We start from the raw sequence: 15,229 nt of genomic DNA, 5'->3' as shown, positions 1-15,229 counted from the left end.
ATTTATTTTCGAGAGAGAGAGAGAGAGCACACACAGAGGTGCACACACGAGTAGGGAAGGGGCAGAGACAGAGGGAGAGAGAAAATCCCAATTAGGCTCCACACTGTCAGCGCACAGCCTGATGTGGGTTTGAACTCACAAACTGTAAGATCACGACCTGAGCCAAAATAAAAAGTCTGATGCTTAACTGACCGAGCCACCCAGGTGCCCTCAAGCCAATTTTTGATAAAGTTAATCTTTTAAGAATATTTTATCCTTTCAGATATTCTTTAAGAATATTTTTCTATGTTAGTATTCTTAATCAGTCCTTAGTGCACATTTCATATGTCTAATAGCTTTAAGATTGAGTAATTAATTGAATAATCTTATTGTCTTCTTTTCCTTTTGAGTCCTAGTTCTTTTATTATTAAAAAAGTGCCTCAATAATAGATAAGCAAGATTCAGTGGTCTCTGTTTGTGCTAAAATGTTTACAAATGACTATGCCTCTAAAGTAGTAAGTCAGGACAGTCAATATTGAATGCTACTATCTGTTGGTCCCTACTATGGACATTGAAATATGGCTTTCCTTGGGAGCTAACAGTGTGATGAGGACTTTAGAGATGAAATTCATTAATTTCAGTGTTCTGTGCTCATTGTTGGAGTCAGCTTAGTATGATGGCTAAGAACCTAGACTCTGGATTCCATCAGTTTGGGATGGAGTTGTGGCTTTCTCATATGCCACCTGAGTAAGGTAACCTCACTAGTCCTTAATTTCCTTACTTATAAGATGTACATTATAAGGTTGTTATGAGGATTGGAAAATACATATAAAGTTCTTAGTATAAGTGCCTGGCACAGAGTAAGCACTTCTTCATAAGTTGACCGTGGTAGAGATGGAGGTAGCGGTAGACAGGAAAGAGGAGACCTACTGGTCTATGTAGGCAAAGATGTTGTTGTAATACAGAGAAGAACAGTTATCTCAGAGATGAGTACTCCTGAACTGAATCTGAAGGATTAAAAGAGGACTTCGACTACCTCCATTTTGACCTGTCTGTACTTTCGTATTGATTAAGTTGTTCTTTCCAGCTTATCTCTTAACTTAGGCAAAAGACGCCTGCAGGCAAAACATCCCTTGGCGGGAACCACAACTACCCCCGCAAGCAATGAGGTCTGCTCTGACATCAGCAAGACCCCACGTGACTGACCCCAAGACAATGATCTTTACAGCTTACCCACATGTACCCACCAACCTTTGTCGTCCCACATTCTCCTTATATAAACCTAGAAGTATTTTCAGCACTTTGGAAACAGTCTCTGAGACGCTAGTCTGCTGTCTTTCCAGTGTTGGCCTCACCAAAATAAATCCCTTTCTTGGGTCACCCTCACTCATCTCTCTACTTGTGGATTTTGTCAGTGGCACGTGGCTTAACCTGGTCTGTTTGGGACCCCCAGAACCAGGTGCTCTTGCACCCCTATGCCCTGATTACAGGATGACTAAGATTTAGCTAGGAAAAGAAAGGAAGGAAGAGCATTCAGGACAAATACAACACGAACAAAGGTACAGAAATGAAAGATTGTGTGTAAGTATATGCAATACAGCAATTTGTTATTAATAGAACTTGAAGTAGGAATTGAAAAGTAAGAGAAGTGGCTGGAAAGGTAGGCAAGGTTCAGATCATGGAAGGTGTTGGACTTTTTCAAAGCAAAAGGGGGGCACTAAAGAGAGTAAGAGAATAGAATGGTGGGGCGCCTTGGTGGCTCAGTCGGTTAAGTGTCCAACTCTTGATTTCAACTCAGATCATGATCTCACAGTTCTTGGGATCGAGCCCCATGTCAGGCTCTGAGCTGACAGCATGGAGCCTGCTTGGTATTCTCTCTTTCCCTTTCTTTCTGCCCCTTTCCTGCCCATGTGCTTTCTCTCTCTCTCTCTCTCTCTCTCTCTCTCTCTCTCTCTCAAAATAATAAACATTTTTAAAAAGAGAAGAGCATGGCATAGTTATTTGCATTTTTAGTAAGCTCACTCTGCAGAGTGAAGACTGCTTTGAAGTGGAGGGCATAACTGGAAGATGCTCTTTGACAGTTCAGTTGAGAGATGAAGGCCAGAATCAGAGCCATAGTAACTGAGAATTGAATGTCATTCTTGTCCTTATTTTCATATAAAAATCTCCTGTTCTGGGTACCTGGATGGCTCAGTCAGAAGAGCACACAACTCTTTTTTTTTTTTTTTTTTTTCAACATTTATTTATTTTTTTGGGACAGAGAGAGACAGAGCATGAACGGGGGAGGGGCAGAGAGAGAGGGAGACACAGAATCGGAAACAGGCTCCAGGCTCTGAGCCATCAGCCCAGAGCCCGACGCGGGGCTCGAACTCCCGGACTGCGAGATCGTGACCTGGCTGAAGTCGGACGCTTAACCGACTGTGCCACCCAGGCGCCCCATGAGCACACAACTCTTAATCCCTGGGTTGTGAGTTCAAGCCCCACATTGGGTGTAGAGATTACTTAAAAATAAAATCTTAAAAACAAAAAACAAAACAAAGAAACAAAACAAAACAGAAAACAACCTCCTATTCCATTCAGGGCTTCAGTTGGTGACGCAGACTAGCCTGAGGTTGTAGGGTGTGTAAGACTGGAAGTCTGGTATATGAGGACTCTAAAAAGTTCTGTCTGAGACTGGCTATAGTTCTTCTGGCTTCAGCTACTAGGACTGAGTGATCCTGTCTGTCCTCTAGGTTAAATATGATCTCTTAATATCACCTAAATCATATATATTCACCTAATAGAAAACTGATCTTTTTTTTTTTTTTTGTAATACACCAACTTGGGAATGGATAAAGTGGAGGGAAGAAATTACTTAAAAGTACATGTAAGAAACAGGAATTTGATTCCACCCTACATTTCCTAAAATCTTTATTTTCCTTCACCATTTTCCCTCCTTGTTTATGAAGGCTTAAAAATGTTAATCTTTATTTCTTCTTATATAAAGCTAAATAAGCACAAAGTAAAAAAAGCATAAAGAATTCAATTCACTGCTGTTTTATATTCTTCTGTGCCATTTCATTTACGACAGTGAGAACAGACTTCTACTTATTCAAATTAACCACAGTGCAAATCCTTTGAAAAAGAGCTGCATCCATTTTGTAGACTGTTTGAATGTATGAAAGTACAGCTGACTAAAGATATATGACAAGAATAAGTTAATGTTTTGGGATATTACAAAGAAGAGTGCTATTTCTCTTGATGTGTGTGTATGTGTGTATACACAGCTTTTGAGATAAAACTTACACTCCATAATTAAACTATTTCAAGTGTGCAATTTAATGGTTGGTTGTTTCCTTAACAGGGAAAAAAAGATGTGACCCAGATATTTAACAACATCCTGAGAAGACAGATAGGCACTCGGAGTCCTACTGTGGAGTACATTAGTGCTCATCCTCATATCCTGTTTATGCTCCTCAAAGGGTAGGTACATGGTTTCCTTTAAAGAAGTAGGTTTGATTATAGAATAGTTGTTAAAAGTATTATAGCATTAGCCTCATTTGAGATATGATGGGTTCTCATTTGGAATCACAGGAAAGCTGTTTGCCATACTTGAGGACAGCCCTCCAAATCTACATTTCTATGATTACATGGGTTACAGCAAAATCTTTTCTTTGTATGGTTCTAAATAGAGTTCCTTCCATTTACTGTTTCTTTTTCCTCTACTTTCCTGTTATCTCTGTCTCTTCTTATTATATTATTAACTGTGTTTCTCAATCTGCCCTTTTCTTAGCTATGCAGTTACCCTTTTCCTGTTTGCATGAGACCGAATCCCCTGACCCTGAACTTCAATACACACACACACACACACACACACACACACACACCTTCCAGTGGCTGGCTAGCATCTGCCAAGGTGACATGCTTCCATGTGGGGAAGCATATTTGCTTGTGCAGCATATATATATATATATATATATATATATATATATATATACATATATATATACACACATATATATACACATATATATGTATATATATATGTGTGTATATATATATATATATATATATATATATGAGCCAAAAAACAAAAGTCTAGTCAGATAATAGAATCTCTATTATTTTTTTATATCTATACTCATTTACAAATGTTTCAAGGGCATTCTGTGTCTACTCTAACTCCCAAAGACCAGAGATCTGGATGTAGCAAGTCTTGGGGACAGCAGACTGTCTTCTTCCTCCTCTGCCCTATTTTTCTACCTCACAGTCTCAAACCTAGCATGCTGTTCCATACCTACCCCATCTCATCTCTGTTCAGTTCCCATTTCCTCCCTGGTACATTTAAAAATACTTAATTGGGGGGAGGACCCAAGATGGTGGAAGAGCATGGAAGTTTTTTTTGTGTCTCGCGTCCATGAAATACAGCCAGATCAACACTAAAGCATCCTGCACACCTAGAAAACTGATTTGAGAATTAACACAATGATCTGTACAACCTGAACCACAGAACTCAGCAGGTATGCGGTGTGGAGAGGTCAACTGGGGGAGAGAGAAGCCGTGGAGGGCAGGGAGCAGTTTTTGCCTGTGGAGAGAGGACAGAGAGGAGGGGAGAGTATGGGAAAAGCACCCCCCCAAAATCAGCTGGAGAGAAAGTGGAAAAGGGGAAACAGCCAAAGGGACTGAACTAAAAAGGGAGAAAGGAGAAAGGAGAGGGCTTAAATTCCATTAGAACTCTACAAACAGGGGGAGCACAGAGTCTGAAACTCCACAGCTTGATACCTGGAGGTGCTCTGGTAAGAAGGGCAAATCCCCTGGAGCAAAGTGAAGTCCGGGGGTCTTCCGGCCACATGAGGAGAGGTGGTTCCCCTGCTGGGAGGACATCTGATAGAGGCTGTGTGGCCTCCCCCAGGGAAAGGCCCCAGTGGCCTCAGAAGAACACCCACATTTGCTGGTGCTAGAACAAGGTCGTTGGGGGTGAAGCCTGGTGCCAGATGCTTGTTGTGATTTTCCATAATCCCTGAAACGCTGCTGCTACACCATCTTGGGAACTTTTTCTGGGGTGGGCTGGCACCCAGCCGCAGTCTCTGGGCATCAGCAGCAGCACGTTCCCGTGAATGTTCCTGGGTGTGGCCAGCACCCAGCCATTGCTCAGTTAGACCCTCCCGCAGAGGGGCGGAATGGGTCAAAGCCACAGTCCCTCAGAAGTAAGGGGTCAGGAAAAACAGCCACATTTGAGATAAAACTCAGGAGGGAGGAGCTGCCTGGGGTTTGGTCATGGACAGTGTAGGAGTGTGGAGTGGACAGAAGCCAGAGACAAAGGACGGGTGGGCAATTATGGATGGGGAGAACAGAGTTCTGATACTAGAGACTGGGTAGCTGGGTGATGCCATTTTCACCCCTCCCGCTCATGGGTATACACACCTACAAGCTCCACAACAATTCACACCAGTAAACTAAGCAGCGCCATCTAGTGGAGAACAGAGTTGTTACACTAAGCCCAGTCCAAATGGGCCAACCTCACTCTTCAGGAACACAAATCTCTCCACCTGCTTAGTTTATGGGATATAAAGCGATTCATAGTTTGACTTCTAGGTGAAAACTAAGTCATTTCAATCATATTTCAGTTTGTTCACTGGTCCATCTATTCAATTTTCTTTTTCTCTTTCATTTCTTTTTCATAAATACAGAAAAATTTTCATTTTCAATTTTTATTAAAAATACCTTTAATTTTTTTCTACTATATTTTTTACTTTTGTGTAATTTTTTTCAAATTCTATTTTATTTCCATCATTTCATTTTATTCTATTTCAGTGTATTCAGTTTTTCAAATTTTCAAATGATTTCCTTTTTTTTTTTCTTTCCCCTTTTTTCTCTAATCTATTAAGCCCCTTTCAACACCCAGACCAAAACACACCTAGGATCTAGCATAATTTATTTGATTTATATGTGTGTGTGTTGTTTTTAATTTTTTAATTTTATTTTTTTAATTTTAATTTTTTTTACCTCATTAATGACTTTTCTCCCTTCAAAATGACGAAATGAAGGATTTCACCCCAAAAGAAAGAGCAGGAAGAAACGACTGCCAGGGACTTGACCAACACAGATGCAACAAGATGTCTGAAACAGAATTTAGAATCACGATAGTAAGAATACTAGCTGGAGTCGAAAACAGATTAGAATGCCTTTCTGCAGAGATAAAGGAAGTAAAAGCTAGTCAGGATCAAATAAAAAATGGTATAACTAAGCTGCAATCTCGAATGAATGCCATGATGACAAGGATGCATGAGGCAGAGCAGAGAATCAGAGATAGAGAGGACAAACTTATGGGGAATAATGAAGCAGAAAAAAAGAGGGAGACTAAGGCAAAAGAGCATGATTTAAGAATTAGAGAAATCAGTGACTCACTAAAAAGGAACAACATCAGAATCATAGGGGTCCCAGAAGATGAAGAGAGAGAAAAGTGGGTAGAAAGGTTATGTGAGCAACTCATAGCAGAGAACTTTGCTAACCTGGGGAAAGACACAGACATCAAAATCCAGGAAGCACAGAGAACTCACATTAGATTCAATACAAAACAGCCACCAACAAGACATACCATAGTCAAATTCACAAATTACTCTGGCAAGGAAAGAATCATGAAAGCAGCAAGGAAAAAAAAGGGTCCTTAACCTACAAGGGAATACAGATCAGGTTTGCAGCAGACCTATCCACAGAAACGTGGCAGGCCAGAAAGGAGTGGGAGGATATATTCAATGTGCTGAATCAGAAAAATATGCAGCCAGGAATTCTTTATCCAGCAAGGCTGTCATTCAAAATAGAAGGAGAAATAAAAAGTTTCCCACACAAACAAAAATTAAAGGAGTTTGTGACCACTAAACCAGCCCTGGAAGAGATTTTAACAGGGATTCTCTTAGGGGAGAAAAGATATACATACATATATACATACATACATACATACATACATACATACATACCAAAAGCATCAAAGACTAGAAATGACCAGAGAACACCACCAGAAACTTCAACTCTAGAAGCAACATAATGTCAATAAATTCATATCTTTCAGTACTCACTCTAAATGTCAATGGACTAAATGCTCCCATCAAAAGACATAGGGTAACAGAATGGATAAGAAAACAAGATCCATCTATATGCTGTTTACAAGAGACCCACTTTAGACCGAAAGACATCTTCATATTGAAAGTAAGGGGATGGAGAACCATCTATCATGCTAATGGTCACCAAAAGAAAGCCGGAATAGCCATACTGATATCAGATAATCTGGACTTTAAAGTAAACAATGTAACAAGAGGTAAAGCAGGCATTATATCATAATTAAGGGGTCTATCCACCAAGAAGACCTAACAACTGTAAACATTTATGCTCCAAATGTGGGAAAACCCAAATATATAAATGAATTAATCACAAAAATAAAGAAACTTACTGATAATACCATAATAGTAGGGGATTCAATGCCGCATTTACAGCAATGGACAGATCATCTAAACCAGAAAATCAACAAGAAAACAATGGCTTTGAATGACACACTGGACCAGATGGACTGAACAGTTATATTCTGAACATTTCATCCTAAAGCAGCAGAATATACATTCCTCTCCAGTGCACATGGAACATCTTCCAGAATAGATCACATACTGGGACACAAATCCGCCATCAACAAGTACTAAAAGATCGAGATCATACCATGCATATTTTCAGACCACGATGCTATGAAACTCAAAATCAACCACAAGAAAAAATTCGGAAAGGTAACAAATACTTGGAGACTAAAGAACATCCGACTAAAGAATTAATGGGCTAACCAAGAAGTTAAGGAAGAAATTAAAAAGTACATGGAAGCCAGTGAAAATCATACCACCACAGCCCAAAACCTCTGCAATGCAGGTTCCCATAAGAGGGAAGTATACAGCAATCCAGACCTTCCTAAAGAAGGAAGAAAGCTCTCAGATACACAACCTAACCTTACACCTTAAAGAGCTGGAAAAAGAATAGCAAATAAAACCTGAAACCAGCAGAAGACAGGAAATAATAAAGATTAGAGCAGAAATCAATGCCATTGAAACCAAAAAACGGTAGAGCAGATCAATGAAACCAGAAGCTGGTTCTTTGAACGAATTAACAAAACGAAACCAAAAAACGGTAGAGCAGATCAATGAAACCAGAAGCTGGTTCTTTGAACGAATTAACAAAACGAAACCAAAAAACGGTAGAGCAGATCAATGAAACCAGAAGCTGGTTCTTTGAACGAATTAACAAAACTGATAAGCCACTAGCCAGTTTGACCAAAAAGAAAAAGGAAAGGACCCAAATAAATAAAATCAAGAACGAAAGAGGAGAGATCACAACCAACACAGCAAAATAAAAATAATAATAAGAGAATATTATGAGCAATTATACGCCAATAAAATGGGCAATCTGGAAGAAATGGACAAATTCCTAGAAACATATACACTACCAAAACTGAAACAGGAAGAAACAGAGAATATGAACAGACCCATAACCAGTAAAGAAATCGAATTAGGAATCAAAAATCTCCCAAAAAAAACAAGAGTCCAGCGCCAGATGGCTTTCCAGAGGAATTCTACCAAACATTTAAGGAAGAGTTAACACGTACTCTCTTGAAGCTGTCCCAAAGAATAGAAATGGAAGGAAAACTTCCAAACTCTTTCTATGAAGCCAGCATGACCTTGATTCCAAAACCAGACAAAGACCCCACTAAAAAGGAGAACTATAGACCAGTTTCCCTGATGAACATGTATGCAAAAATCCTCAAGAAAATATTAGCCAACCGGATCCAACAATACATTAAAAATTTTTTTCACCATGACCAAGCGGGATTTATACCTGGGATGCAGGCCTGGTTCAATATCCGCAAAACAATCAATGTGATTCATCACATCAATAAAAAAAGGACAAGAACCATATGATCCTCTCAATAGATGCAGAGAAAGCATTTGACAAAATACAGCATCCTTTCTTGATAAAAACCCTCAAGAAAGTAGGGAGAGAAGGATCATACCTCGAGATCATAAAAGCCATGTATGAAAGACCCAATGCTAATATCATCCTCAATGGGGAAAAACTGAGAGTTTTCCCCCTAAGGTCAGGAACAAGACCTGACCACCCCCTGACCATGGGGATGTCCACTCTCACCACTGTTATTCAACATAGTATTGGAAGTCTTAGCCTCTGCAATCAGACAACACAAAGAAATAAAAGGCATCCAAATCGGCCAGGAGGAGGTCAAACTTTCACTCTTTGCAGATGACATGATACTCTATATGGAAAACCCAAAAGATTCCATGCTGATCCATGAATTCAGCAAAGTGGCAGGATATAAAATCAATGCACAGAAATCGGTTGCATTCCTATACACCAACAATGAAGCAACAGAAAGAGAAATCAAGGAATCGATCCCATGTACAATTGCACCAAAACCCATAAAATACCTAGGAATAAATCTAACCAAAGAGGTGAAAAGTCTATACACTGAAAACTATAGAAAGCTTATGAAAGAAATTGAAGAAGACACAAAAACACGGAAAAATTTTCCATGCTCCTGGATAGGAAGAACAAATATTGTTAAAATGTAGCTACTACCCAAAGCAATCTACATATTGAATGCAATCCCTATCAAAAAAACACCAGCATTCTTCACAGAGCTAGAACAAACAATCCTAAAATTTGTATGGAACCAGAAAAGACCCTGAATAGCCAAAGCAATCTTGAAAAAGAAAACCAAAGCAGGAGGCATGACAATCCTCCTGAAGCAAGGATTGCCTCTTGAAGCAAGACTTCAAGCTGTATTACAAGGCTGTAATCATCAAGTCAGTATGGTATTGGCACAAAAGCAGACACACAGATCAATGGAACAGAATAGAGAACTGAGAAATGGACCCACAAACGTATGGCCATCTAATCTTTGACAAAGCAGGAAAGAATATCCAATGGAATAAAGACAGTCTCTTCAGTAAGTGGTGCTGGGAAAACTGGACAACAACATGCAGAAAAATGAACTTGGACCACTGTCTTACACCATACCCCAAAACACACTCAAAATGGATGAAAGACCTAAATGTAAGACACTTCGGAAGCCATCAAAATCCTCCAGGAGAAAGCAGGCAAACACCTCTTTGACCTTGGCCTCAGCAACTTCTTACTTAATGCATCTCCGGAGGCAAGGGAAACAAAAGCAAAAATGAACTATTGGGACCTCATCAAAATAAAATCTTCTGCACAGGGAAGGAAACAATCAGCAAAACTAAAAGGCAACCGACGGAATGGGAGAAGATATTTGTAAACGACATATCAGGTAAAGGGTTAGTATCCAAAATCTATAAAGAACGTATCAAACTCAACACCCAAAAAACAAATAATCCAGTGGAGAAATGGGCAAAAGACATGAAGAGACACTTCTCCAAAGTAGACATCCAGATGGCCAGCTGGTGCATGAAAAATGTTCAACATCACTCATCATCAGGGAAATACAAATCAAAACCACAATGAGATACCACCTTACACTTGTCAGAATGGCTGACATTAACAACTCAAGCAACAACAGATGTTGGCAAGGATGTGGAGAAAGGATCTGTTTTGTACTGCTGGTAGGAATGAAAACTGGTGCAGCCACTCTGGAAAACAGTATGGAGCTTCCTCAAAAAATTAAAAATAATACCACCTTACGATCCAGCAGTTGCACTACTAGGTATTTATACAAGGGATACAGGTATGCTGTTTCAAAGGGGCACATGTACCCCAATGTTTATAGCAGCATTATCGACACTAGCTAAAATATGGAAAGAACCCAAGTGTCCATTGACGGATGAATGGATAAAGAAGATGTGGTGTATATATATACAATGCAGTATTACTTGGCAATCAAAAAGAATGAAATCCTGCCATTTGCAACTACGTGGATGGAACTAGAGGGTGTTATGCTAAGCAAAATTACTCAGTCAGAGAAAGACAAATATATGACTTCACTAATATAAGGACTTTAAGACACAAAACAGATGAACACAAGGGAAGGGAAGCAAAAATAATATAAAAACAAGGAGGGGGAAAACATAAGAGACAAATATGGAGAACAGACAGAGGTTTACTGGAGGGGTTGTGGGAGGGGGGATGGGCTAAATGGGTGAGGGGCATTAAGGAATCTACTCCTGAAATCATTGTTGCACTATATGATAACTAACTTGGATGCAAATTAAAAAAATACAAAAAAGAAAAACCCATTTGTTTCAAGATAATACATAACATGTAGTTTAAAAATCATATATATCAACATACAGCAGTTTAAAAAAAACTTTTTTTAACGTTCATTTATTTTTGAGAGAGAGAGAGAGAGAGAGAGAGAGAGAGAGAGAGCATTAGCAGGGAATCGGCAGAGCGAGGAGACACAGAACCCAAAGCAGGCTCCAGGCTCTGAGCCACCAGCACAGAGCCTGACGTGGGGCTCAAACCCACAAACCGTGAGATCATGTCCTAAGTTGAAGTTGGATGCTTAATTGACTTAGCCACCCAGGTGCCCCAACACATAGCCGCTTTTTGCTTTTCCCTCCTCCATTCCTCAGTCCCGTTGTCCAGAGACAACCACTTTCATCTTTTTTATTTGTTCATCTGGTATTTACCTCTATATTTTAAATAGCTAGCTTATACTAATCTTTTGGTTTATCAATTTTAAAAATGTTCCTTTGACTTTCTATAGACTAGATGATAATTTAGTTTTTTCACTGCCACCATTATTTTATTTTCCTTCCTCGTATCCTCCCGATATACTTTATCACAACTTTTTATTTTATTAAAACTCACATTTAAATTATCATGGGTATGTAATTATTATTATTCATTGTTGACCAAAGTAGTATACTATGATTATTTTGTTTTTTGGTAGAAAATATTGTTTTTACTGGAAGATTGTGTCTTTCAGTTCTGGAAAGGGAAATACAGTTGTATCATAAATGAGAGTAGGCTAAACTCATAACAAACTTTAAACTTTATAAAAGGCCACAAAATGGAGTGGCTTCACTCCCAGATAAGTTTATTTGTCATATAATAGTGCAGAGCAGATGTTTTGGGTCAGCGGGGTCTTCTGCCTTCCTCACCATGTGGTTCCTAAGATCATGTTGTTCACCTTTACCATTTTAGCTCACAGGAAGGTAAAAATACATGGAGACAATTTAACCCCGGCCTGGAAATGGCTCGACATTATTCCCATTTCCATTCCATTTGAGAGCACTTTGTCATTTGGCCCCTTAATTCTTAAGGAAGGAAATCTGAGAGATATTGACTAGTGCCCAGAAAGAAGACGACAGTGGATTTTGGTGGACCACTATCATTCTCTGTCACATATTATTTCTTTGAAAATTTCTTCCCTTCCGTTTTCTCTGTTCTCACTTTCTAGATTTCCTATTAGAGTTTAATTTCCAGGATTGATTTCTTATCTCTTCTGTTTTCCATCTCTTATCTTTTTATGTGTTGGAAGATGTTAATTATATCTTTTTTTTTAAGTTTAGTTTATTTTGTGAGAGAACACACACAGGAGGGGCAGAGAGAGAGGGAGAGAGAAAGGGAATCCTAAGCAGGCTCCACGCTGTGAGCATGGAGCCCAGTGTAGGGATTGAACTCATGAACTGTGAGATCATGACTTGAGCTGAAACCAAGACGTTGGATGCCTGACTAAGCCACCCAGGTGCCCCTAATATATGTTTTATTGAAGATAAACTGTATTGAATTTTCATTTCAACTATAAGAACTCTTTTGTTCTCTGATTATTCCTTTTTCTTGTCTCTTTCACTTCCTGGTTCTGTGACCTTAAGCAAGACACTGCACCTTTTCGAGCCTCAGTTTTCTTGTCTGTAAAATAAAAATAAAATTTGTAATATTACCTTCACGCCAAAATAATGTTGCCTTTTATGCCATTGACTCTGCATCATCAGAAAGATTTGTGTTTTCAGCCAGGGTTCTGCCACTTACTTACTGTAAGACCTTGGGCAAAGATATCTAACTTCCTTATGCATTGGTTTCCTCTTTGCAATATGGAGTCAATAATAATACCTACATCAGTATGTCATTATGAGTCTTCAATGAGATAATGCTTATGAAGCACATCACCTAGCACATGGTATTCCATAACAACTAATCTGAGAAATTACTATCCCTATTCCTCTTAAGAGCTGCAATTCCCATAGAAACATATAAACAATTTTAAGCAAATATAATTAACTAAGGCCATATACAACTGCCAGAATAGTATTATAAAGAAAGTGCTCATTTGCAGCTGGGGTGGATCTGCAAGATATAATGGACCCACAAATATGATTTGCACAGCTGGTCATTGATGATAATAAGGCCAAGGTGATCAATTTATACCCACTTCTGGAGATTCTAAAATTTAAGCTCTAAAGGATTTGACGGTATTCTGAAGATAATGGGGGAGCCATTGAAGAGTTTTGGAGAGAGGAAGCATATCAGATTTGTGTTTCAGGAAATGAATTATTAGTAGTTAAAAAAGATTAGCTTGGGGGCGCCTGGGTGGCTCAGTCGGTTAAGCGTCTGACTTCGGCTCAGGTCATGATCTCGCGGTCTGTGGGTTCGAGCCCCGCCTCAGGCTCTGTGCTGACAGCTCAGAGCCTGGAGCCTGCTTCCAATTCTGTGTCTCCCTCCCTCTCTGACCCTCCCCCATTCATGCTCTGTCTCTCTCTGTCTCAAAAATAAATAAACATTAAAAAAAAAAAAAAAGATTAGCTTGTAAATAAATGATCCCTTGAGAATGCTGACATGACCTGGAGATCATGTTGGCTCATGGAGAAGAGAAGTGGTGTGGGTGATCTAAAACAGTATCTTCCACGGTGGGGTCACTGTGTGAAGGCATGCATGCAACTCCATTCTGCAGTGGGCATTATTTGTCTGGGGCATCTCCTATAGCTACTGTCACTGATTAACAGTCAGGTGATGGCAAATACCTTATATTTATTTTGTGCAGAGAGCCATGCCAGATATGAGTGGCTATGTTAAAGACCTGGATTTGGGGGCGCCTGGGTGGCTCAGTCGGTTAAGCAGCTCTGTATCTCAGCTCAGGTCGTGATCTCACAGTTTCGTGAGTTTGAGCCCCACATCGGGCTCTGTGCTGACAGTGCAGGGCCTGCTTGAGATTTTCTCTCTCCTTTTCTTTCTCTCTGCCCCTCCCCCACTTGCACTGTCTCTCTCTTTCTCTCTCTCTCTCAAAATAAATAAACATTAAAAAATTTTTTTAATTAAAGAAAGACACGGATATGGTATCTTCTTACCAAGGAAATTATCAACAATAGAAAACTAATACTGTTAAGCTATAAGAATTCAGATTAATGAAGAAGAAAGGCAAGTCAATAAATTATAAAGTATGATGGTGGGGTTATTTAAAATTAACTTCATTCCTTTTATAGATAGTAGAATGTATGTAGATTTGATACATATTAAATATGCTTTATGGAAGATAGGAAAATTTAGCATAATTGGATATTTATTTAGAAAATTAAGTCAGTGAAAAATTGTGAGGTACATTGAAGAAAACAACTTTTTTTTCCCATTTCTAGAAATAATAAGACAGAAGATAAACAGCTAATTGCAAATGGTATTTATTAATAATTTAACTGCTGGAACATATCACAGATCTATAGTGAGCCTTTTATCTGTGTTGTGCACAGGATGCATTAAAGTGTAATTGTGCACCATGGCTCGCACCCTCCCTGTTCAGTTAGAGAGAGCTGGGAAAATCATTGGTACAGGGAAGCCAGGCAGGGGAACTAGCCTAAGCTAGATGTGATGTCCACTTTGCACAGACAAGAGGTGGAGATGAGAAGGAAGGAATCAGGAGGAGACTCACCCATGTCAGGAAAGGGTTTGGGAGCAGGAAGTTCCCAAGTAGCTGCAGAGTGGATGGGAGGAGGGAAGGGGGTTTGAGAAGTGATGTTGTGAGTTAGGAGTTGATATTTTTGAGGACACATGTAATGATTGGAATCTCTGTTTTTCCTTTAAAAAAAATATTTATTTTGAGAGCAAGAGAGAGAGAGGGCACGTGCAAGCAGGGGAGGAGCAGAGAGAGGGAGAGAAAGAATCCCAATCGTGCACTGTCAGCGCTGAGCCCATCTTGGGGCTTGAACTCATGAACTGTGAGAGATCACAACCTGAACTGAAATCAGGAGTCAGACACTTAACTGACTGAGCCACCCAGGCGCCCCTGGAATCTCTTTTAATGACATTTTTTAAT

The 15,229-nt window shown here is 39.4% G+C and overlaps 1 protein-coding gene across 8 annotated transcripts in view; it reads left to right on the top strand.

Annotated features, from left to right (window-relative positions):
- CAB39L (calcium binding protein 39 like) overlaps positions 1 to 15,229 on the top strand; it is a 132,244-nt gene that overhangs the window by 65,052 nt on the left and 51,963 nt on the right. For all 8 annotated transcript variants that reach the window (XM_086712329.1, XM_086712348.1, XM_086712359.1 and 5 more), the window contains one exon: positions 3,323 to 3,441. In XM_086712329.1, coding sequence (XP_086568455.1) covers positions 3,323 to 3,441 — 119 coding nt within the window. The remainder of the gene's footprint in view (positions 1 to 3,322; positions 3,442 to 15,229) is intronic.

Source organism: Puma concolor, chromosome A1 (assembly GCF_028749965.1).
Source record: "Puma concolor isolate L17-30 chromosome A1, mPumCon1.1.hap2, whole genome shotgun sequence".
In the NCBI taxonomy this organism is placed as follows: Eukaryota; Metazoa; Chordata; class Mammalia; order Carnivora; family Felidae; genus Puma; species Puma concolor.
This window is presented reverse-complemented; position numbering and strand designations above follow the sequence as displayed.